At 39.0% G+C, this 23,500-nt stretch overlaps 1 protein-coding gene across 1 annotated transcript; it reads left to right on the top strand.

The window, feature by feature from the left end:
- The first annotated feature begins 18,483 nt into the window (after positions 1–18,483).
- On the top strand, positions 18,484–22,122 carry LOC139861315 (sorting nexin 2A-like). The gene is made up of 5 exons (XM_071849690.1): positions 18,484–19,740; positions 19,829–20,038; positions 20,137–20,397; positions 20,812–20,898; positions 21,810–22,122. Exons 1-5 carry the CDS (start codon positions 18,667–18,669, stop codon positions 21,885–21,887), a joined length of 1,710 nt encoding a protein of 569 aa, XP_071705791.1. The 5' UTR covers positions 18,484–18,666; the 3' UTR covers positions 21,888–22,122.
- Positions 22,123–23,500: the final 1,378 nt, after the last annotated feature.

Genomic DNA, 23,500 nt, shown 5'->3' with positions numbered 1-23,500 from the left:
TCACATTTATTTACTTACTGCCTACATGTCAAACAACCAGCACAGCAAGGTCTTTTATATTTTGGTTACTTAAATGTTTTTAAATGAAATAATAAATAGCTCTCCAAATTTAATGATTCCTTAAAACTGGAAACTCATTTACTTCCAATGATTTAAATTAAATTCATGACATATTAAATGTAACAAAAGTATTTTGTATTTAATAAAAAAAAAAAAATTATTTTTGAGGTTTTAAATCAATTTGTTTGAAATAAAATCTGATGCATTTAATGCTGTATGGGAGTAATGAGTGTTTAAGCCGTATAAATGTCATGTCAACCGTCTGTCTCCCTTTGAAAACGTGCCAGTCTGTCACATCTGCCCACGTGCCTGCAAATGACAAACAACAACAGCAATCACCACGTGCTGCAAGCCAGCAAGAGGAACGACAGCAACAACAACCTCAAACAGTCGAACCACAACAACAACCACAACCTGCCCCACAAACGGCACCGGCACCGGAGGAACCGGTGGTTCAAGAACACGTCGTTCAAGGACCACTGTTCAATCTCCACCCCAACCTGATTAGGGCTCCCAATGCACCTGATCACTCACTGATTCGCCTATCTAGAGGCAATGCTGCACATGCCCTCTCTATTCCCAAATCGAAGGTTAACAAAGGGTATGAGGCCCTCATCGAATACATCCGTCAATCACCTCTGGCAAGAGCCATCACCGGTGTACCTTCCCGATTCTATGCTGCCTGTTTGGCACGATTTTGGTATACTGCCACTGTTGCCACCACTCCCGGCAACGTTCCATGTATTCGTGGCATGGTGACTGAAACCCTAAATTGCTCTGTCACCGTCGAAGCTATTAGACGTGCTCTTCAATTGCCCGGTGGACCATTTGTTGCTTCACCTACTAGTGATGAATTAAGAAGGGAGGTGTTGGAGACCATTGGGTTTGCTGGACCAGTGGCACATACACCGTTGAGAAAGCATATGCCACCTCTGTGGTACTACTTCTTTGGGTTGATGACTCAGTGCATGAGTCAAAAGTCAGGAAGCTTTGACCAATGCTCAGATTTTGAGCTCAAGCTTGGTCATGGGTTGTTGTTCAACAGGAACATCGATTACGCCCTTGAAATTTATTTGAGGCTAAGGGAAATGGTGACTGCTAGAGTAAGAACCAACTTGATTCCATTTCCACGATTCTTAAGCCTGGTATTTGAAAGTGAACTGGGTGAAGCTTATCAGCAAATTGCTGATCAATCATTTGAGGTCCCAGTAAAACAAGGGGGTATGCCAAAGGATGTACCTGCTGCTCCATATGCTGAGTTGACACCAGCAATGAACGAGTATCTTGCTGCTCGTCATGGAGCCACCCAATCGACTGCCTCTGGTTCTGCACCAGCTGAGGGGGAGGGTCCTCAGCGAAAGCCAGCAACGCGAAGGAAGCAGCCAGCTACCTCAACTAGTACAGCCACCGTCTCATATACTGGTAAAGCAGTAGTTGTATTAGAATCTAGTGCTCTCTAATCATAAAGAACAGCACTAGTCTTATATACTGACTACCCATTTCTAGTGTTGGAATCCGTTGCTCATCTATTTCTTGGTAACAGGCAAACCTAAGCGTGCTAAAGCTGGCTCCAAGCGAACCACAGGGGAGATTGCACCAGTCTCAGCTGCTGCTCCTGCAAAGGATGTAGCTATGGAACCTGGTGCGTTTCTAGACCAAACAGCAGAACAATCTAACTTAATTGAAAATTTTTTAACTGCTGACTTGAAAAATGTTGAGGGAGTTAACGGTATAACCTTGGCTCCCAAGCTGACTGGTTTTAAAACTGGTGTCAAGAAGAGTAGCAACCCATACTCGTCTAACCAGGCACTTCCACATTTTTCTGAAATGAACTTATTGCAATACTCTCTGCTGACAGTACAACTAGCAGAGAACATAACTGACCCCCAAAGCAGGCTTGAGCTGGGTCTTCATCGTGTTGAACCAGCTCAGGTGACTGCACAGCCAGTATGTTACTCGGATACTGATAAGAGTCGCACTCCTACATCATTACCAGCCAGATCTCTTACACTATCTGGGTCAACATGTGTTGCCAATGAGTCAGCAGAGTCACCACTGTACTTACAGACACCTTCTTCTGTCTCATTCGAAGGGCTGACCAAATCACAAGTCTGTCCCCAGAGACCAAAAACAGAGGCAATTGTTGAGTCAAATTTATTTGGTTCTACAGTTGCTAACATAACTTGTTCTATTGTTTCAGTTCTTAGCAGGGTAGATGAACAGGCAGAGGGGGAGCAAAATAAAGATGTTGTTATTCCTACTGGTGATATTGCTGCCTCTGCTACTGGTGTTGGTGCCACTGATTCTGTTACTGGTGGTGCTGATGCTAGTACTGTTGATTCTGCTGCTGCTGGTGTGGAAGATGTTATCATGGAAGAACCTCCTGTTCTTGAGAAGGTTATTGACAATATTGTCAAGGATGTTCTTCTTGATGAACCTGTCACCCAGCCAAGAGTGGACCCTGCATTAATGTCTGATGAGCCTGCTGATTCTTCTGATTCTTCTTCTATGGAACGTCAAGTTCTTACAGAATCGGCAGTTCGTCATCCTATTGGTCCGATTTTGGTTGCTACTGAACCAACCGCTGAGGTTGCTGATGTTAAGGATGCTGGTACCTCTGCTGACACAACTAATGATTCGACTAAGGCTTCTGTTACTGAGGAAACAAAGCCATATGTTGCGCAGGTACCAGATCCAGATGAAGTTGTTCCTAACTTCATTTTCAAGGGAGCTTCAATCTCTCCCAAGATTGCTATGCTGGTCGATCAGCTGACCATTGATCCCGAATCTGCGATAGTCTCAGCCAGCAGATTACCTCGTGAAGAGATGGTTGAGCTATTATCTCAGCTTGATAGACCAGCTAGAGAAGAAATTTATGAGAGGATAGCCCTGCTGGAGCAAATCAATGAACAGCCTTACTATCATGTTTTTGGTATGGCTCCAGCTGCTTCGCCATTTCCTGGTACATGGAGGCCTCTCAAGTTTGTCATCGATCCTACTACTGGTAAGTGTGTTATGCAAAATGTCCCTGATTCGCCAGTACCTTCCTCTTCCTCAGCTTCTTCCTCCTCATCTTCTTCTGATGAGGATGCTGATGAAGGTAATGGTAAGGGCGAACCAGTCACTCATGATAACGTGACTGGTTCCAAAGACAAACCAGTGGATCTTACTGATGACAATGCTGATAGTAATGCTGACAAGGATATCAGTGGTTCTAAGCCTTCGGGCGAAGGTAAAAACGATGGTGATCATGATGATGAGTCAGCTCCTGACCTTCCATCTCCACCACCCCACGGTGATACTCCTCTGTTAGCTTGTGCTGACCAACCTTCAACCTCTGCATACTTAAAGTTCAATGCAGATGAGGTTGCTGATATTTCCACCTTTGCTGTCTATAAGACACTGCAAGGGATCACACCAAATTTGGAGGAAACTATTCGCAGAGCTATTGTTGATAGTGTCTCTGCTGCTGTCAGATCTGCTGGAGAGGCTGTTACAACTCCTATTGATCTTAAACTCCAGCAGGTGTGTGCTTTTGCTGATGTGGCAGTCGAAGCAATCACAAAGCACCACGAAGATGAAGAGGAGCTTCAAAGGCGAATTATCTCTCACAATGAGTACTGTGAAAATATCACCCGACTCCAAGCTGATTTGGATGCTGCTAACCGCAGAAATACTTTCTTAAATGAGGAGAACAGGGTGTTACACGAGAGATTGGAATCGCAGGAAGCTCAAATGGCTAACATGATTCCTGCTGCTGCCTATGTTCAGATGGTTGAAAACATGCAACGAATGGCTGCTTTGCAAGGTGACGTTCGGGCCATCGCTGAACAAATGGCTATGGGTGTAGCCAGGAATGAAGTTAGATCCTCCAATCTTCTGCTACGACAATTTGGTGTGGATCCTGGTGCCCATCTTACTCCAGAGGTTGCTGAGTGGAACAATTTTGCCTTCTCTGCTCCTCAGTCAGACAGTGATCTTGATGCTACTGTCTCCCCTTCTATTACTGCCCGTGCTGATGACAAAAAGGGGGAGAAAAAGTCTCAAAAGAAATCTAAAAAGAGAAAACAGTCTGAGGGGGAGCATGAACATGAAAAGGCTCCTAAACAACCCAGGAGAGATGGAGATGGTGATGGTGATGGTCAAGACACTGGCCCTAAGCCCAGCAACGCTCATACTGAAGCTGGTGGTGCACAGGCAACTGGTGGTACTCAACCCAGTGTGTCTGCCACACCAGTGGATGATATTGGTTCTGGCAGTAAGCCCAGTGATGTTTCTGATATGGCTGTAGCTGAAGCTTTTGTGCTGTCTCAATCTATTGAACGTAAAATGAAGAGGAAGTTAGAGAGACATCAAAAGCGACAGCAGGAACTAGATGATGCCTTCAATGCCAAGTTTGAGGCCTTTGCTGAACTTAAACGTCGTAAGATTATGCACAGAAGATGGCTGAGTCCAAAAGCAATGGAAGTCGATGATGACCTGACTGCCTTTGATAAACACAGAAAAGAGGCAAGAAAAAGAAATGCCAAGTTCATGGTCAAATACGACAAACAGAGGGCAAAGCTGTATGCACAGAGAGCAGAAAGAATCAGGAACATGACTCCTGCTGAGATGAAGGATTACCTTGATTCTACTGAGTCAACTGGTGGAGTTAGAGCTGATATTTTCATGAAATGGGTTGATGCTATGTTAGAACCCAGCTCTACTCCTCAACCAGCATCTGCTGCTCAGCCAGCTACACAACAAAAACAGCCAGCAGAAACAATCATCCTTAATGATGATGATGTTATTAGACAGGGGGAGCATCTTGCTATTGTTCCTTACCTGCCTCCTATTCAACCAGTATCGACACAAGAACCATCAGCTGAACCCAGGCCTATTGACAAATACAGGGTGAAATCTGCTCCTAGGGACAATCAGCCCCTGAGGAAAGGACCCCTATTCGAGGCAGCTGATGAAGGTACTGATGTGGTTGAGCCAGCTGATACTAATCAGTCAGCTGGCATTGAAGACACAGCAAGGAGTGCTGTGATAGAAGACCCAGCCAGAAGTGTGCTGCTGGGTAGTACAAGTGTTGAAGACCCAGCAAAGTCGGTTGAGCTGGGTGCTAAACAAGTAGGTGATGAAACGGTTGATCCTGCTCACTTCACAGTCTGGGGAAGAGACGGCCAAACATTTGTTCTATCTCCTCTTCCTCCCCAGATTCAAGTTTACTTTGACAGAACACAGGATAACCGGGTCAATCAGCATCCAGTTAGTTCATCTGGCAGCTATGAATCATCTATGTATCCTCCATCTTCCCCAAGGGTTCATGACAAACATATCACTTGGGAAGATGACTCAGTAACCCATGGTGAGCCGAACATCAGAAAAATGAATCCAGATGAAAGAGATGCCTACAGACTTCAGATCACTGTTCCAGAGTTGCTTGAACAAAGACAAATTGAACTTAATGAAAGAATTCGTCAAGTCAGGCTGCTGCATCACCCTCTTGATCAGCCACACTATATTGCTGCACTAACCTTTGGCGTTGACATTAGGGTGTACTTGAATAACAGTGGTCTCAGGCTCTCCACTACTGATGAAAGAATTCATTTTGAAAATGCTCTCCAGCTGGGTATGGATATAAGGGAGTATTGTGCTGCCCTTAGTACTGAAGAGGGTAGAAAGATGGTTGAAGCAGTAAGATCCCTGAACATTTCTTATGATGATTATTTGATGGGTTTAGCTGCTGAAAGGGAAGCCAGAGAAGCTGCTGATGCTGAACTTGCTGAACGTTCAAGGCTTCAGGATATTGAAGACAGATTGGCTGCTGACAGAAAGCAACAGGCTGAGTCCCTCAAACTAGCCAGAGCCATTGTCAAAGAACAGGATAAGGTTTTTGATAAGATAGAAACTGCTGAGAAAGTACCTACCACTGCTCCTGTAGTACCTGATCACAATATTGAGTTTCCTGATACTTACTATAAGAGCAGGTATGGTAATGTGATGAATAGAAGATCTAATCCCTGCAGAATTATCAAGGTAAACAGGGGGACAAAAAGGGCTTTCAATGTTGTCAGGGAGAACAATGTTCAAGAAAGGATTAGTTTTGATGACTTAAGAACTCTTGGATTCAGTGAATGGATAGAAATCTTGGAGTATTTCATTGGTAAAGGTGAGAGTGCTATCAAGAGTGCTCTTAAGACTGAACTCCAACAGCTGTTCAAGAAGGCAACTAAGTTTGGGAATGCACCAGTAGTTGATGTTGATGAATTTCTTGCTCAAAAGCCTAAAGGGAAGCAACCTACTGGTGAAGGACCAACTGGGAGAAGCCGAATTGTTCTACCTCCTTCCATCCCTGTTTTTGACCCTGCTGAATTACCTCTCCTGTTCCCTGAAGCCTGGAAGATTAAACAAGAGGAGCTATCTGATGAAGAAAGAGAAAGAGAAAGGGATAAAGATAGATAGTCTCCTATGTGCTTAACTTGTATCTTTGTAATTTACTTTTTATTTTTGAATCATCTTGTAATTATTGTATATATATCTGATGTAATGTAAGTAAAGTGAGTTTATCTTCAAAATCATATCAAATTATAAGATATAGATAACTCATCAAAAGATCCCAAAACAAACTTAAAGGGACGAATTTACTGTCTACTCTCTCTAGGTCCCTAAGTGCTGGCTTTAGTGTTTTCTCTTCAAGTCATAGGTTTTGTCATCATCAAATAGGGGGAGATTGTTGAGTCCCCAAAATAATTAAGGATTTAATTATGACAAAACAATATTTATTTGCACTAAAGTGTTATGTGCAGCCAGCACACGTTTGTCAATGTATAGTCAGCTAATATAGCTGTGTCGAGTGTTTAGTATGCTGCCTAGTCTATCAGCACAAGGTAGAAATGTATTCTTCGAATCAGCACAGGATGTGCACCCAGCAAATCAAGAATATCAAGTGACTCAGCATATGAAGGACCAGTAAGTCTGGATATTAGCATACAACACAAGACAGCCATGCTCCATTACAAGCATGGTAGTTTCCCAGAGTGGTCTACATCAACGCACTATTCAACAGAAGTCGAAGACAAAGTTGAACAGAAAAGGACAGGAGTCGGCGGCTGACAAGTGACCTTACAAGACCACGTGGGAATGCAGAAGTGGAACGCATGTGCAGACATGTGTTATACTTTATTCATACCTAGGGAACACAACATTCCATTTGTTTAAATCAAATGGTAGTGCCAAACCGAATTGGTGTGTTCCAGCAAATAGCTACCTAAGAGGAAAGAAGGAGAGCACGCCTTCTGACACAATTGTCCCCACAAGTACAAGGCATCCAATGTACTAGTGGACAATAGATTAATTACACGGTTAATAGAACTACTATATATATTGTTGTATCCACTATTGTAAAAACTAGTGGTGTGGGTTTATTTGTTAGAGTCCAAACCGTGTAATAGCTTTAGTTTGTCTCTTAGCTATAATCTAGGTAATCTGTATCAACCAACTATCATTTCCGCCAAGGATAGTTGTGATTCTTTCTGATTTAATCAATAAAGAATAACAGTTGAAAATTACCTGAGACTCTATATTATTTACTACAGAATACTAAACGTGATTAACTGACTAGTTAATTAAGGAAAGAATTGTATTCACCCCCCCTCTACAATACTCCTGTTGTTATTAAGGGACCAACAGATATGTTCAATCCAACAAAAACTCTGCCGATCTTTTCACCAAAGCACTTCCAACTGCTATTTTCAGAACACACGTTCACAATATTGGCATGAGGCATGTTCAAAAGATGTAACAGCTCAGCAATGTCTACTTGAGGGGGAGTCAACTCTATACTGCACTCTTTTTCCCTTAGCTAAAGTTTTTTCCCACTGAATTTTCTTTAGCAAGGTTTTTAATGAGGCAGTAACATGTAGTTGTTGTTTTTTAATGAAATAAAATTGTGGTCCAAGGGGGAGTGTTATAAGTCATAATCATGGCCGACACATTTATTTGTTAAAGTATAATTTGGTGGATCAAAGTCACGGATATATTACTTTCCACCTAACTGCACAGTGAATTATTGTACTATAAATATGCGATCGATTGTAATCAGTATGTGTACCAATATTTACATATATATATAAAGATATATTCCCTCTTCTCTCTTTAAATCATTAATAGTTTATAGCTAAGAGTTAGGCCATTAAAGGTAGTTATAAACTCCTAAATTATAACAATTATTCATTTTTAATCTGCCAAAACGAATTATTGTCTATTTGGTTTTGAAGTCATATTGTCGTTAAAAATATTTTAATTGGAAACATAAAATTATGTAAAAAAAAAACTTTTCTCAAACAGCGTAGACGTTGACGTCGACGTCTTGCTTGTTGACATCAAAAGTTTCTAACTTTAGTTTTCAAATATTTGTTAAGATGACTTTTTGACGAAAAAATGGGAACGTAATATTACCAAGGAGTTTTCTTCAAAGATAAAAGAACCTATCGATAAAAAAAAGAGAACAACCGGCAAGCAATAAAACCTAACAATGAAAAAAATATAAACCAACCTAGCACAAATGTTTGACAAAGGACAAGCCGAGACAAATACACAAGTAAAAATTCGCGCAACCTAACCAACTAAACCAAAACAAACCCTCAGAAAAATACATGACCAACACAAACAAACCTAACAAAGCCATGCCAAAATCAAACAAAAACAAAAACCAACCGCACAATTAAACTAAACTAAACAAAACCCACAAGAAACAAACGAAATCAATCAACTCAAGGGAGTCCAAGGTTATCCGCGAACAAAGACGCCTTGTTCCCCTCACTCCCGATTTAGAAACCTTGCCATCAACATTTTCATAGCTCACATATTTAGCCGTGCGCGAGTGGTAAGAATAAATCATAGGTGTGCCGAAGGAAGACGACTTAGAGGACCCAATTAATTTCCCTTCGGCCAAAGAAGGTTCGCGAATCGACTCCAAAAAAGTTTCTTATCGGCCAAATAAACTCAGCGATTAAGATCCACGACAACATCATCTACACCATCTTTGTCATGTAACATAAACGAATCAACCCTATTGACACCTTTATTATTATCATTTCTTTTTTGTTCACCTAGAGCTGATAAGTTCTCTCTAGCAGCCATACCCGAATTAAACGAAGATGAATGCGTATTTCTAACATTGTCACGTTGTACTTTACAAGCCAAAACACAAGAATTACATATACACGTACAAACTGGATCCGTTAACATCCTCCGAACCTCAATCGGATGTAACACACCCAGATTAGCCCATGCATCATATAAGGAATTGCCCACAACTTTTAAACGAGTCCCGTGAATCAAACTGGTTCTTGAGTTGAGTTCAACGATTTCACAACCTCCGGAAGAATAACAGGAACCTCCGAAAATTAAAATAAATATTTTTAGTAATAAATAAAAAGTTAATTAAAAACACTTAAAAAATATGCAACCCTTCATTCATTTTTCTTTGATGGTCGCTTAACTTTAGTTAAGTTGATTTTGAATAGTACCATAATATGCTTCATGTCCTTGTTTTGTACTTCTACTATCGTTCACTCCCTTGAAAATATTCGAGTCAAATATTTTGAGAGGTGATATTCATATCTGAAAAATTCACTAGCTAAACTCTGATTCGGTCTTGGATTCTTTAGAGATTGGAGGTCTTAGTATTTATAGTCTCAATGCTTTCAAGTTGTCGGCATTTAAGGATTGCCAACAATCTGGACTCCTTGTGGCTAACGTCTTGCTAGTTATGTTTATAATGTTTAGTTGTTTTTATAATTTTTTCTAATTAAAATAATTGTTAAAGATGGGTGGGAGAAAATTCACTAGGGTTAGCGACGATGGTATCAAGATGAGCAAGCTAGATAGGTTCCTAGTCTCTGGTGATTTTCTTGTTTTGTGGCCATCTCTTAAAGTAACTACTTTGGATAGAATAGTCTCGGATCACTGTCCTATTCTGCTTTCGGATGGTGACATTAACTTTGGTCCCAAACCGTTCAAAGTGTTCGATGATTGGTTTTTTGTGGATGGTGTTGATCAAGTTATTTCCGACTCCTGGTCGATGCCTATGACAGGAAACCGGAAAGACTGTGTCTTTCGCAATAAACTAAAGAGATTGAAAGAGGCTCTAAAAGTGTGGAGCCACTCGCACTTCGGTAACCTAGATGTTGAAATCGAGAATGCTAAGCGTGTGGCCATGGATCTTGAAATTAAAGCAGAACAAGGACTGTTGGATAATGTTGAATTTGAAAATTGGTTGTCTTCGAGGAAAACCTGGTTAGATAAAGAGAAAGTTAAAACCGGTATGTTGAAGCAAAAAGCTCGAGTTCGTTGGATGACGGAGGGGGACGAGAACTCCAAATATTTTCATAACTCAATGCGCAGGGATTATAATAAAAATAATATTCGTGGGGTTTCAATTGATGGGGCCTAGTGTGAGGATCCAGTGGTTATCAAAGAGATTGCATCGAGCCAGTTTGAAAACATCTTCAACGAACAGAATAGTGACAGACCAAGCCTCGATGGTTTATCCTATGCGTCGATTTCGGATCTGGAAGCAGCTGATCTGGAGGTGCCGTTTACCGAGGATGAAATTTGGAATTCGGTTAAGTGTTGTGGTAGCTCTAAAGCCCCCGGGCCCGATGGTTTTAATTTGGGATTTTTTAAAAAATTTTGGAGTATTATTAAAAGGGATCTCGTTGAGGCTATTAATTGGTTTTGGGTTAAAGGGGAATTCTCAAACGGATGCAATGCCTCATTCGTTTCCCTTATCCCTAAAAAATCGGATCCACTTTCTTTTGGTGATTACCGACCGATTAGCCTCATTGGTAGTTACTACAAGATCATTGCGAAATTGCTTTCCCTTAGACTGAGACGTGTGGTACCTCGTCTTATTGGACCGGAACAAAGTGCGTTTCTTGGTGATAGGTTCATTCTTGACAGTGTTCTAGTGGCAAATGAAGTGGTGGATGATCTCAAACGTAACAAAAAGCACGGGCTCATTTTTAAAGTAGATTTCGAAAAGGCTTTCGACTCTCTTAATTGGAATTACCTTCTTGAGGTCATGAAGTGTATGGGGTTCGGGGTTAAATGGTGTAAGTGGATATCTTCGTGTTTACATTCGGCATCCATTTCCATTCTAATTAATGGATCTCCAACTCGTGAGTTTCACTTAAAAAGAGGTGTCAGACAAGGTGATCCTCTATCTCCTTTCTTATTTATTATCGCGGCGGAAGGGCTAAATATTCTAACTAAAGTAGCGGTCGAGAAAGGTTTGTATAAAGGCGTGGAGGTGGGTGTTGATAAGGTTGTCATCTCCCATTTGCAATATGCGGATGACACTATTTTTTTCGGTGAATGGAGTAGACGTAATGCTCGAAATCTAATGTACTTGTTGGAATGTTTTGAAAGGGCTTCGGGCTTAAAGGTTAACTATAATAAAAGCTTGTTATACGGGGTTGGTATTAATACCAATATTGTGGAGGATCTAGCATCATGGTGCTCTTGCCAAGCGGGCAAACTACCGTTCTTTTATTTGGGTCTCCCCGTGGGTTGTAAAATGAAAAAATTGAATGATTGGTCCCCGGTGATCGAGAAGTTCAACAATCGGTTAGCGGAATGGAGGGCTAAAACGGTGTCATTCGGTGGTCGATTAACTCTTGTTAAATCGGTTCTCTCTAGTTTGCCTCTTTACTATTTCTCGCTTTTTCGGGCCCCGCCTTGTGTGCTTAAATTATTAGAGAGTGTGAGACGTAACTTTTTTTGGGGCGGGTCGGGTCTCAATTCGAAAATGTCTTGGGTTAAATGGGAAACAATCCTTCTTCCTCACGAAGAAGGAGGGTTAAATATTTCGTCACTTAAATGTAAAAACCTAGCACTTCTTTGTAAGTGGTGGTGGAGGTTTAAAACCGAAACCAACACTTTGTGGACTACAGTGCTTCGTAGCATCTATGGTTCTAACGGAGGGCTTGTGTTTGGTAACGAGATTACTCGTAATTCAAACGCGAGCCTTTGGTCGTCTATTTGTAATGCAGGAAAAGGTGTGGACAAGCTAGGGATTCACTTCTCCAGTTCGTTCTCTCGAGTTATCGGGGATGGGGCGAATACTTCTTTTTGGAATGATATTTGGATTGGTAACCTTTGCTTCAAAAACAGATTCAAGAGATTATATATGCTGGAGTTAAACAAGAATGCAAGCGTGAAGGACAAGATAGTTGGAACCCTCAACGCGGCTGCTGTTTGTTGGACTTGGGCTCGTGAACCATCGGGCCGAACTGCTACTGAATTAGTCGAGCTTGATGGACTGCTGCAGCACACTATTCTGGACCGAGACAAATGTGATGGTTGGCAGTGGAATCTGGATCCGATAAAAGGGTATACAGTGAAGAAAATGGCAACATTGATTGATGACATTATTTTACCCAGGGACTTTAATTCAATTGAGACACTTCGTAATCGTTTGGCTCCTAAAAAAATCGAGATTTTCATATGGCGAGCTCGACGTGGGCGTATACCGGTGAGGCTTGAATTAGACAAAAGGGGTATAGATTTGCATAGTTTGAGATGTCCGGTATGTGATGGGGGGATCGAGACGGTTGAACACATTCTATTCTCATGCCAACTCGCAAAGGAAATTTGGAGTAAAGTTCTTGGTTGGTGGGGTTATGATTCGGCAATATTTGGGTTCGATGATATCTTCTTAGGTACATTTGGGTCGTTGGCTTGGGATAGCAAGCGTGCGGTGTGGCAAACGGTTTGTTGGGTTGTATGTTACTTGATTTGGAAGAGTCGGAACTCTAAAGTTTTCAAGACCAAGATTACGACGGTTCCATCCTTATTAATGGAAATCCAAGCTCTCTCCTTTGATTGGATCTCGCGAAGACTTAAACATCTTAGTATCGATTGGCACACTTGGTTCACAAATCCATTGTAGTCGGAATTGCATCCTTTGCAATTTCATGTTCCGTGTAATTGTATAGCCTATTAGTTTCGTGTTTTATTGTCGTTATCAAATTGACAACCATTGTACTCTTTCGTTGATTTATATAAATCTACTTGCTTTTCAAAAAAAAAATAATTGTTAAAGCTACAAATGGATTATACACTTTAAGTTTTGTTCCTACGTAGGTTATGTATCTCAAAAATATCATTGTAAGTCATAAACTTTTAAAATGTGTATTAATGTAAATAAAATGTGTCTGGTTACCTGTTGGACCAGTAAAACTAATTATAATTATTTGACATTTTTTGAATTTTATGCAACATTATTTAGATGTAAAGAAAATGAGGAAAAAAAAAAAGAGTGATTTGTTAAAAATAAATGTAACTATTAGACGTTAATCACTGATGTCAACTTTATTAAAAGAAAAAAAAATACATTTAAAAAGAGTTACGTGGGATTAACTTTTGAAAATGCCCTCTAGCCAAACTTTTCCCCACCAACCCCACCCTTTTGAAATTCAAAATAATCAATAATTTCCACCACTTTCACCACCACTTCCTCCACCACCACCTCCACCTTCACCACCACCACCACCACAACCACTTCCTTCACATCATCCCGTCACCTTACCACCCCCTCCTCCTTTGGATCCGGCTACTGGTGCACCTTCAAGACCCATTTATCCTTCTCATGAACCTATCACTTTCACTTCTTTATTGAACTCTTTTGGTGGTCCCTCTGTCTCCGGTGTCCCGCCGGTTACTGATCACCTTCAGCCACCTTGCCCGCCATGTTCCAGTGATGATACCTTTGGTGTTATTTTCGTTGGTAGGTTGCCGTTGGGGTTCGATAAGGCTGCTTTTCAAGAGGCTTTTGGTTCATGCGGTTTCATCAATGAAGTTAAGTCATGGCCAGATCGTAGGTAAGCTTTCGTGAAGTATGATTCTGGTTCTGTTGCTGAGGCTGCCATTGGTACGATGAATGGTTCTACATTGTCTGGTAAGAAAATTTTTGTGGGTAAAGCCATTCGCAACAAATCATTTGGGTCTTCCTCTAATCTTTCGATTCGGGCTAGATCCAATGTTTTAAGGGTTAATTTGAACCTTAACTTTGATATTCTGAGCAAGTTACGTTTGTGCGTGTTGGTCGTGGACCACAAGCCGTTTACAAATCTCAAATTATCGCGTTGCTTGACTCGTAGAGGGGTTCTCGCTAGTCGGGTTTTTAAATGGGGTTCTTTTGGGTTCGTGGTCATGTGTGCTGATGAGTCTAGTTTGGAGTGTCTTTGTGGTGATCATCCTGTAAAGGACGAGTTGGTTTATATCGGTCCTTTTTCATCCCGTGTTGATCGTTTTTTTCGGTTTACTTGGATCAATATATCCGGCATTCCGGCACAATTCTATTCGGAAGAGAATATTCGGGAACTAGCTGCGGGTTTTGGCAAGGTTATTCATGTTGCTAACTTGTCTTCTGACCTCAAGCAAATCGGGGAAGCTTTTGTTTTTATCGAGTTGAATTGCCCTTCCTTGATTGTCGATGTGACCAAAGATGTCAAAAACAATTTGGGTTTGGAATCCTTTTTCATCAGTGTTAATGAAATTCCTTTGAACGAGTGTGATCGTATTTTTTGTGATGATTGTCCTTCGTTGGATTTGATCAATTCAAACCGTGTCGTTTGCGAAGGGAATGTTTTACCTTCAATTGTGCCATCGATCATTGATTCTAATTATCCTATTAATTTCGTTAGTGGTTCTGAGAAGGTAAAGCAAGCTATGGGTAATATTAATGCTACTGCTTCCAAGGTTGTTGAGAAGGAGTTCCCTTGTGTCGGTCAATCGTGCGAGAAGAATTGTCTAAAATAATGGAAGTTTTGTGGCAGAAACAACATTAGTTTCAATTGTTTGGCTCGCAATTCTTCTGAGACCGCTGTTGACGTGAATGATTTTGTTCCGAATTCGAGCACTCCGTTGTCAAATGATTTGTTCATTGGCTCTGTTCGTATCCCAACTTCGGTGGGTGGTGTTTCGACCCCTGAGATTTCGAATCAGGTGAAGATATCAGCTATTGATTGTATGCTTCCAATTTTCGATTCCGTAGATGAACTCGATGATGATTCTGATGTTTTGGCTCCTGCGATTGCGTCGAAAGTAGCGTATGTGAATGAAGATGTTAATCGTTCTGGTAATGCTAGGGATTTTTTTGGTGACACAGATTCTGGGCCTGAGTTAGCAGGCTCTTCCTCTGCTGGGCCGAGTGAAGCCAAAGTGAATGGATCGATGGTTGATTTGGGTAAGGGTCCAAGTAGTTTTCAATCCCTTGCCTCTAAATTTGATAAGTCCGTTGGTAAAAAACCTTTTGTTCCCGATCATTATGCGGATTTCAATGAACTAATGGACAATATGGAAGGCGTTCAAAAAGGGGTCATTGTTAACTCTGGCGATCCACCACCCGATTCGGCGTTTGCTAAAAAACCGAGAGTCGAAAAAAAAAAATTGACTCATGTTGAGGAGTTGGAGGTGTTCGGTGACTTTATTAAAGACGCTTAGGTGTTGTGTTTTGCTTTAGTGTTAGGATGTCGGGGGCTTCTTTTTGTTTTTGACGAATATGAATCTCAATCTACCGGTTGCCGGGTAAATTGATTCTCATTTTCTTCGTTTTAGTGTTATGTCGTTGTCCTTTAGATTTCTTTGTTAGTTTTGCGAGCTTTGTATAGGTTTGTTTAATTAATGCTCGGGTTTCTTGGTTGTAAGTTTGAAGGAGGTTTCATTATTGATGAACCTTCGTTCGTGTTATAAAGTTCTTCCGTTTTTTCGGCAAAAAAAAAAAAAAAAAAAAAAACTTTATTAAAAGAAAATTTTGAATTTTAACTTTCATTTTTTCAACTTTATAAAAAACATCATTTTGTCCCATTAAAAGTGTCCGAAATGAAACTATATAAAATTTTAGAAAATATCAGTAACTTAATTCTCCACAAATAAAATTCCATATAAATGTCACGTATTCGCCATGTTATGGCCATGTAAGCACGACAAAACTTTATGAGGTCAAAACTTTATATATTTCGATTATAATGACAAGTAAACAGTAATATTCACTAGTATTTTTCGGATATATATCCTATACAAGAATAAAAATGAAAATGTATGACCGGTTTATAGTTTTAATCCAAAAAAAACTGTAAAAATGCGTAAGAACAATATATTTGATTGACAATGTGCATTTTCTTAGAGCACAGGGTGTCCGTAGTCCATTTCTGTGTCCATTTTCAGTGTCGAAAATGGAAGCCGAAATTGACTAACAGTGTTATGAGTGGAGGTGTCCACAATGTCCATTTTCAGTGTCCATTTTCTATTTTCTATTATTTTTTAAACTCTTTTATTATATATTTATTAAATGAAAAACAAATCAAAAAACCAAAAAAAAAAAAAAAAAAAAAAAAAACTACACCTCTCACCTTCTCACCTACATGTCTTCATCTCTCCGGCCTCCAACCTACAAGACCCTCACAAAGAACAAAAAAAAAAAAAAAAAAAAAAACCTCACAAATAATAAAAAAAGAAAAAAAGAAAAAAAAATTCGGATTTGAGAAAAAAAATCAAAAAAAAAAAACCCAGTGAAAATTACACCGTCGGCCTCGCGACAGTGGTCTTCGACGGTGGGGACGACGTCGAAGCGGTGTCGGGCGACGAGCTCCCGGTGTCGATTTTGGAGGGACGGTGAGGAGGGGGACGCCAGGCACCTGGTGCTCTTAGGTGCTGTTTGTTTTTTAAGATGTTTTATATCTGATGTCTGAAACTGTCTGTCAAAAAGAAGTGGTCCCGAAGTCTGCAAAATGAAGATATAAGACTGTTTGTTTTTTTATCTGCAAAATTCAATTTCATTATTTTTCACAAATATGATTTCCATGGAAACATTATTTTTTCTTCATATACCATCTCTTGTTTCTACTTTTATTTATTTGTCACTTTCGCTATATTTTGTTCTCGTTTCTTCAATTTGTTTTTATACGACGACTGGTAAAATATACCTCTAATATAATAAAATTAAAATGTTTAATTGTTTTACAAATTATCATTATCATTTATCATACTTTTAACAAAAATGCAACATTATTCTCTATATGACAGATAAAATTAACTTTTTTAGGATCGAAACTGAAAATGTATGAATGTGAGCTAGCTTATCTTCTCTTTTTACATTATACTCCGTAATAGTTTTTTTTTTTTTTTTTTTTTTTTTTTTTTTTTGATGGTACTACATCAGTGTAGGTTGTTCATATATTTGATTTATTAAGCAATAATGTACCAAAATATTTGTTTACAAATTACGAGCTACTACACAACAGTAGGTGAATAATCTACAACTTTTGATTAACTTTTATTGAAACAATCCTAAATAACAACTACAGAGCTATCCAACATAAAATTAAGAGAAATATACAGGTATTGAGACTGATGTGATGGAGCCGGAGGTAGTGCGGCGGCCGGAGGTGGTAGTGGGGCAGCCGGAAGTGGTAGTGCAGTGGGCAGAGGTGGGTGGCTTTAATCTTGTAGGCGGGAAGGTTTGGAGAGGGAGAGGCAGGTGAGATTAATGAAAAGAAATTAGGTTAGAATGTCTTCCAAAGTGAGAAGCAATGTTTTGGGTCTTCTTATTTGCAGACATATGAAGATCTTTTTTTAGCTTATGTCTTCGAAAAAACAAACCGTCTGAAGTTAAAACGTTTGCCCGCCTGCAGACATAATACATAATAAGGTCTTCAATGACAAAAACAAACAACACCTTAGTATCTAAATAACTTGTTTTCAGATTCTATTAATAAACTTCATAAACCGATTTGCAATGTACAAACATCAAGTTCAACAAATATAGAGCTCTATGTAGTATGCACAACAACAACAACAACAAAACCCAATCCCACAAGTGTGGGGTATGGGGTATGCACAACTTGCATATAACTTGGAACAAACCAAATCTTGTGTTGAATAACTACGGGCCATATATTTAGTGTTTCGTCATACTTAGAGATATATGTTTGATTATTAAACTCTGGTTACCTATAGAAAATGTTTCAATTTTTGAGCAGTTTTATATCATATGAAAATTCACAAAACTCGATCAAATATAAAAGATGCTTGTTCAGTTTTATAATTTGGAAAGGTAAAAGATATTGATAAAACTTCATGTCTATTAAGATCACAAATGTTAATAAACTTCTGGTACTCTTTTCCAAATGTTTTCTTAACCAACATTGTCGTTGTTCACGTGGCAACACAAAGTTGAGTGGGCCCATCTTTACTAATCTACTTGGCAACACGTACACGTCAAATAAAAATAAATTTAATATCTTAATATTACGGAGTATTAAATAATAATCTAAACTATCATTAAATAATTAAATAAATTTATTTAATTTAAATTAAAATAGAAAAGAAAAAAGAGAATAGACCAGACAACCAAATCCATACCACGTAAAGTGTGTACTACGGGAACAACCACCGTCTCCGTCACTGATCTCCGTCACCGGCAAACTGAAATCCAAATCCTTAATCTCAATTCAACATGTGATACTGCACCTCAATTCAGCCAATTTTTAATTTCAATTTAATCTTCTGATCTGTAATTTTATCAAGTCGCTTAAACAATAAGATTAATCGATGATGGGATTCGAAAATCAGGGCATTGAAGAAGCCCGACTCTATGCATCTCCTGAAGAAATGGAATCACTTGTTCTTAACGATGATGATACTAACAATAACGTTAACGGTAACGGCAACGGCAACGAAAAGATTCCGTCATCTAGATCTAACGGCGACAGTAATCAACAGCATAATCACCATCCATTATCTTCACCGTTGCCTTTTGCGGAAATACCTACGACTGACGATGATGATCCGCTATTATCTTCATCATCACCTAACCGAAACCCTAACTCGTTGAATTCGTTCCTTGAACCACCGTCTTACGCCGATGCAGTATTCCGATCGTTCGATGGTGATCACGGGAAGCAAATCAACGGTCACGGCGGTGTGTCGACGTCATCTCCGTCTTCTAGTTCCGATTACTTGAAGATTTCTGTTACAGATCCGCAAAAAGATCAGGATCTAAACAATTCGCTTGTGCCTGGCGGAAATACGTTTATGACGTACTTGATTACGACATGGACGAACTTACCGGAGTTTAACGGAACGGAGTTTAGCGTTCGGAGACGTTTTAAAGACGTCGTGACGTTATCGGACCGGTTATCCGATTCGTACCGTGGTTATTTTATTCCGTTAAGGCCTGATAAAAGTGTAGTTGAGAGTCAAGTGATGCAAAAACAGGAGTTTGTTGAACAGAGAAGAATGGCTTTAGAAAAGTATTTAAGGAAGTTAGCTTTGCATCCTGTGATTAGAAAAAGTGAGGAATTGAGAGTGTTTTTGCAGGTGCAGGGGAAATTGCCTTTGATGAAGACGACTGACGTGGCATCAAGAATGCTCGATGGAGCTGTGAAGTTGCCTAAGCAGTTGTTTGGTGAGTCTGTTGTGTCTGCTGCTGTGGATCCGAATGATGTGTCGCAGCCGGCGAAAGGTGGGAGGGATTTGTTGAGGATGTTTAAGGAGTTGAGACAGTCGGTTACGAACGATTGGGGTGGTACGAAACCGCCAGTTGTGGAAGAGGATAAGGAGTTTTTAGAGAAGAGGAACAAGTTGCAGGATTTTGAGATGGAGTTGAGTAATGTGTCTCAACAGGTTTGTTGTTTTTCATCTTTCATTTTATGTAGTTATTACTTATTGGCTACTGCAATGTTTAAGACACTAACAAGTAACTATCTTGCAGGCTGAATCGCTTGTTAAAGCTCAGCAAGATATTGGAGAGACGTTGGGGCAGTTAGGACTGGCGTTTGTCAAACTAACGAAGTTTGAGTCAGAGGAAGCTTTCTTTGAATCTCAAAGAGTAAGAGTTGCAGATATGAAAAATGTGGCTACTTCATCTGTTAAAGCCAGCAGATTGTATCGGGAGTTAAACGCACAAACTGTTAGACATTTGGTAATCTACTGTCCTTTCACACATGTTTATTGCAGTATTAGTTTTATACTTTCAGCCTCGGTTAATATTAAATCTGTTTCTGGCTTAACTTAATGCAGGATAAGCTTCATGAATACCTGGGAGTGATGTTAGCTGTGAATAATGCGTATGCAGATCGGTCAAATGCTTTATTAACCGTACAGACTCTTTTATCTGAGCTGGCGAATTTGAGTAATAGGATTGAGAAACTTGAAGCAGCTGCGTCCAAAATATTTGGTGGTGACAGGTCTAGAGTTCGAAAAATTGAGGAGTTAAAAGAAACAATGAGGGTTACTGATGAAGCTAAAAACTGTGCAGTTAGAGAATATGAGCGCATAAGGGTAAAGATTTTTACTTAATAGTTTTTTTTTTCTACTTGTATTTGAAATTTTTATATCAACTATCAGTTGTGATAATATGGTTAAAATTCTTATAAATCGGACAACTGTATGTAGGACTTTATTATGATTTTTATGTTCGTACTGTTTATAATAAATAAGCCTAGGAAAATATTGTTTTATCCTACCTGAATAAACTAGAATGTTTAAGTAGCTTAGTTTAAGTTAAATGGAAAATAATTGAATAGTGCTTTGATTTGTTTTACCCTGATGATACTGTCAAGACTATTGTTTTATGTTATTTGCGATTTATTGTTTTGTGTAATTTGGTTACTGTAGTGATCTTGTTCTTTGAGGAATACTTAATAATGGATGCACATTTTCTTGATAATTATTCACTTATGAATGCTTATGCAGGAGAATAATAAAAATGAGCTTGAGAGACTAGACAAAGAAAGGCATGATGATTTCTTTGGAATGTTGAAAGGTTTCGTTGTTAACCAGGTACATTTGATCATCTTCATTAAGTATACATAGTAGATTTGATTATTCATTCCGTTTATTTATAAATTGTTGATTTGGTCATGTTAAATGAAAACTACAGTAGCTAATAAGAGAACACGCGAGATCATGGTTGCAAACGGCGGTTTGTGGCGGCCAATGCGGCGGTTTGGTGACTAGCCCGTCCCGTTTCGCCCATAAACGTGTAATTAGACGGTCGTTGCTAAAAAGTCAAGTCAAAGTCGGTCAACGTCAATCAAAAGTTGACGTTTTGTCTGGCTTTGTTCTACTGTGAATAAAAATCCCTAGCACTTCTAAAAAAAATTGTCAAGAAAAGCAACGTCTTACATACTATCCTCGAATATAAATAAATAAATTAAATACACTTAAACTTATAAAAAACATTATAAATAACCGATATACTCCGTATTATGTAAACTAACACCACATCATCTTATTTGTAAACATTTATTTTTAAAATATTAATGTTTGAAATATTTATATTTTATATATTTTTATTTAAAAGTCAATGTTAGTCAACGTCCGTCTCGACCCTGTTTCGACTTACCCAAAGATTCTGACCGACTCGTCTTCGTCTCGCGTCTTTTTCTACCTTGCGTTGTATAGGCCAGACTAGTTGAAAGCCTCCCAAATTCTATATTAATGCATAGCACCTTTAAAGTCACTGTTGGTAGCGTTCGGATAATATTTGAGATAATATAGGTTTGGTAAGCATTTTTTACACACAACTTGTAGAAAACCTTGCCATAATAGTATTTGTGCGAAACCCTAAAAAAAGATATTTTATTTTGAACCCCACTTGTTTTGCCAACTCAATGGTTTAGCGTTAGATATGTGATTTTTCTCATGAGTACAAATTATATGAAACTAGAAAATTGTGGTTATGATTACAGGCAGGGTATGCAGAGAAGATGGCTAATGTGTGGGAAACAGTTGCTAACGAAACAAGTGGATATGCAAAGAGTACTTAGGCGAAAAATCTTGGGAAAAATGTTATGGGTTAATTTTACTTGTAACATCATTTTGTACCTTTTTAATATACACTTGTTCGACTTCAGACAATTATCTTACATACCATTTTACAGAAACCCCTCTTTTTTCCTCCCTATTTTATTCTATTGTTGACGGGTATAATTTCTTAGGAAGAAATTGACATTGTCAAGGACCTCTTGGGTATGAAACATATGTATTTTCGACTTCTGTTTCTAGTGTCTGCCCACATCGATCAAATACTAACAACATTCTAATTCAAAAATTTAATTTTATGAATTCTTTTAAATTTTAATGTGTAAACCATGAATCTGGCACAGGGTTTGGTGACAGAAATTTATAAGGATGCCACATCAGCAAAAGTAATAGTTAATGATGTCATTGGACACATACGATAGCAATGATTGTAAGTTTTATGTCCTCGGATTGGTCTCGGTTTCTTTCCTCCAAGATAGTAGTTGGGGGCGGTTATATAACTGCAGGAGATGATCGTATGGGTGATCTAGTCCCCCGTGAGTGACCCCAAGTTGCTGTTAAAAAAAAAATGATTAAAAGTTTCACACATACAATATAAACTTTCAAAGTTGAATGTGTATGACAGAATTTTGGGAAAAGTTTGATGCATTTTCAGAAATTTCACATATTTCGAATATAGACTCCAATGTATTCCTTGATAGGCAACGTCTCCGTCCTGCTGAAGTTAAGATTGTATACAATATTTTGTTCCTCTTTAAGATGGTAGTGATCTTCAGGTTTTTGAAGCAGATTTTTGGTAATTAGATTATAGTTCATCCCTGAAGACCGGATTTCTAGACCCTCTAGTTGCTTTTCATTATCGTTTTTGCATCTCAAAATCTAAGCTACATATTTAGGAAGCAGCAGGGGCGGAGCCAGGATTTTGGATTAAGGGAGGCTCACACAATTATTTAACTCTATACGAACTTTTTGGGTTAGTTATCCGTCATTACCCGCTCATTACCCGTAGTTACCCGTAATGAACCATAGGCACGGCTTAGTTACCCGCATTAGTTACCCGCACTCACCATGGATTTAACGGATGTGTTTAGTTAGTTATAGGAATTGTGGGTCCCGGTGGCTTTTTATTGTTGGACTTGATGCTTTATTGCTTGTACGTTGTGTATTAAGAGGAGTATTGTTTTAGCCATGATAGGGAGTGTTTAGTTATGAGTTAGTTATAGAATATTGGTGTTGATGTGGCGCTGATGTGGAAGGTTAAGAGGATGAATAGTTTAGTTACGATAGGGAGTGACCTTAGAAATATCGCCTCCGTTTGCCTATATAAACAGAAATGTGGTATACTTCAATCACTTTGTAGGTGTATAAATCTATACTTCAATCATTTTGTATATATGTGAAATAAATTTTTGTAAATACACGTTGGTGGAACGTGGTTGGTACATGCCTTGCTTGGAAGAACTCATCAAGTTTGATAAATAAATTTTAATAATATTTGTATAATGTATCCTAAAGTTCGTTACTCTGATAGCCTATACTTCATCTCGAGAAGATGGCAATAAGACGTTTTGCCCATTCTCATTGCATACAATCAATAATACCAAGCATTCACAGAAAT

Source organism: Rutidosis leptorrhynchoides, chromosome 8, assembly GCF_046630445.1.
Source record: "Rutidosis leptorrhynchoides isolate AG116_Rl617_1_P2 chromosome 8, CSIRO_AGI_Rlap_v1, whole genome shotgun sequence".
Classification (NCBI taxonomy): Eukaryota; Viridiplantae; Streptophyta; class Magnoliopsida; order Asterales; family Asteraceae; genus Rutidosis; species Rutidosis leptorrhynchoides.
The sequence above is the reverse complement of the archived record's forward strand: the minus strand, read 5'-3'. Positions and strand labels throughout refer to the sequence as shown.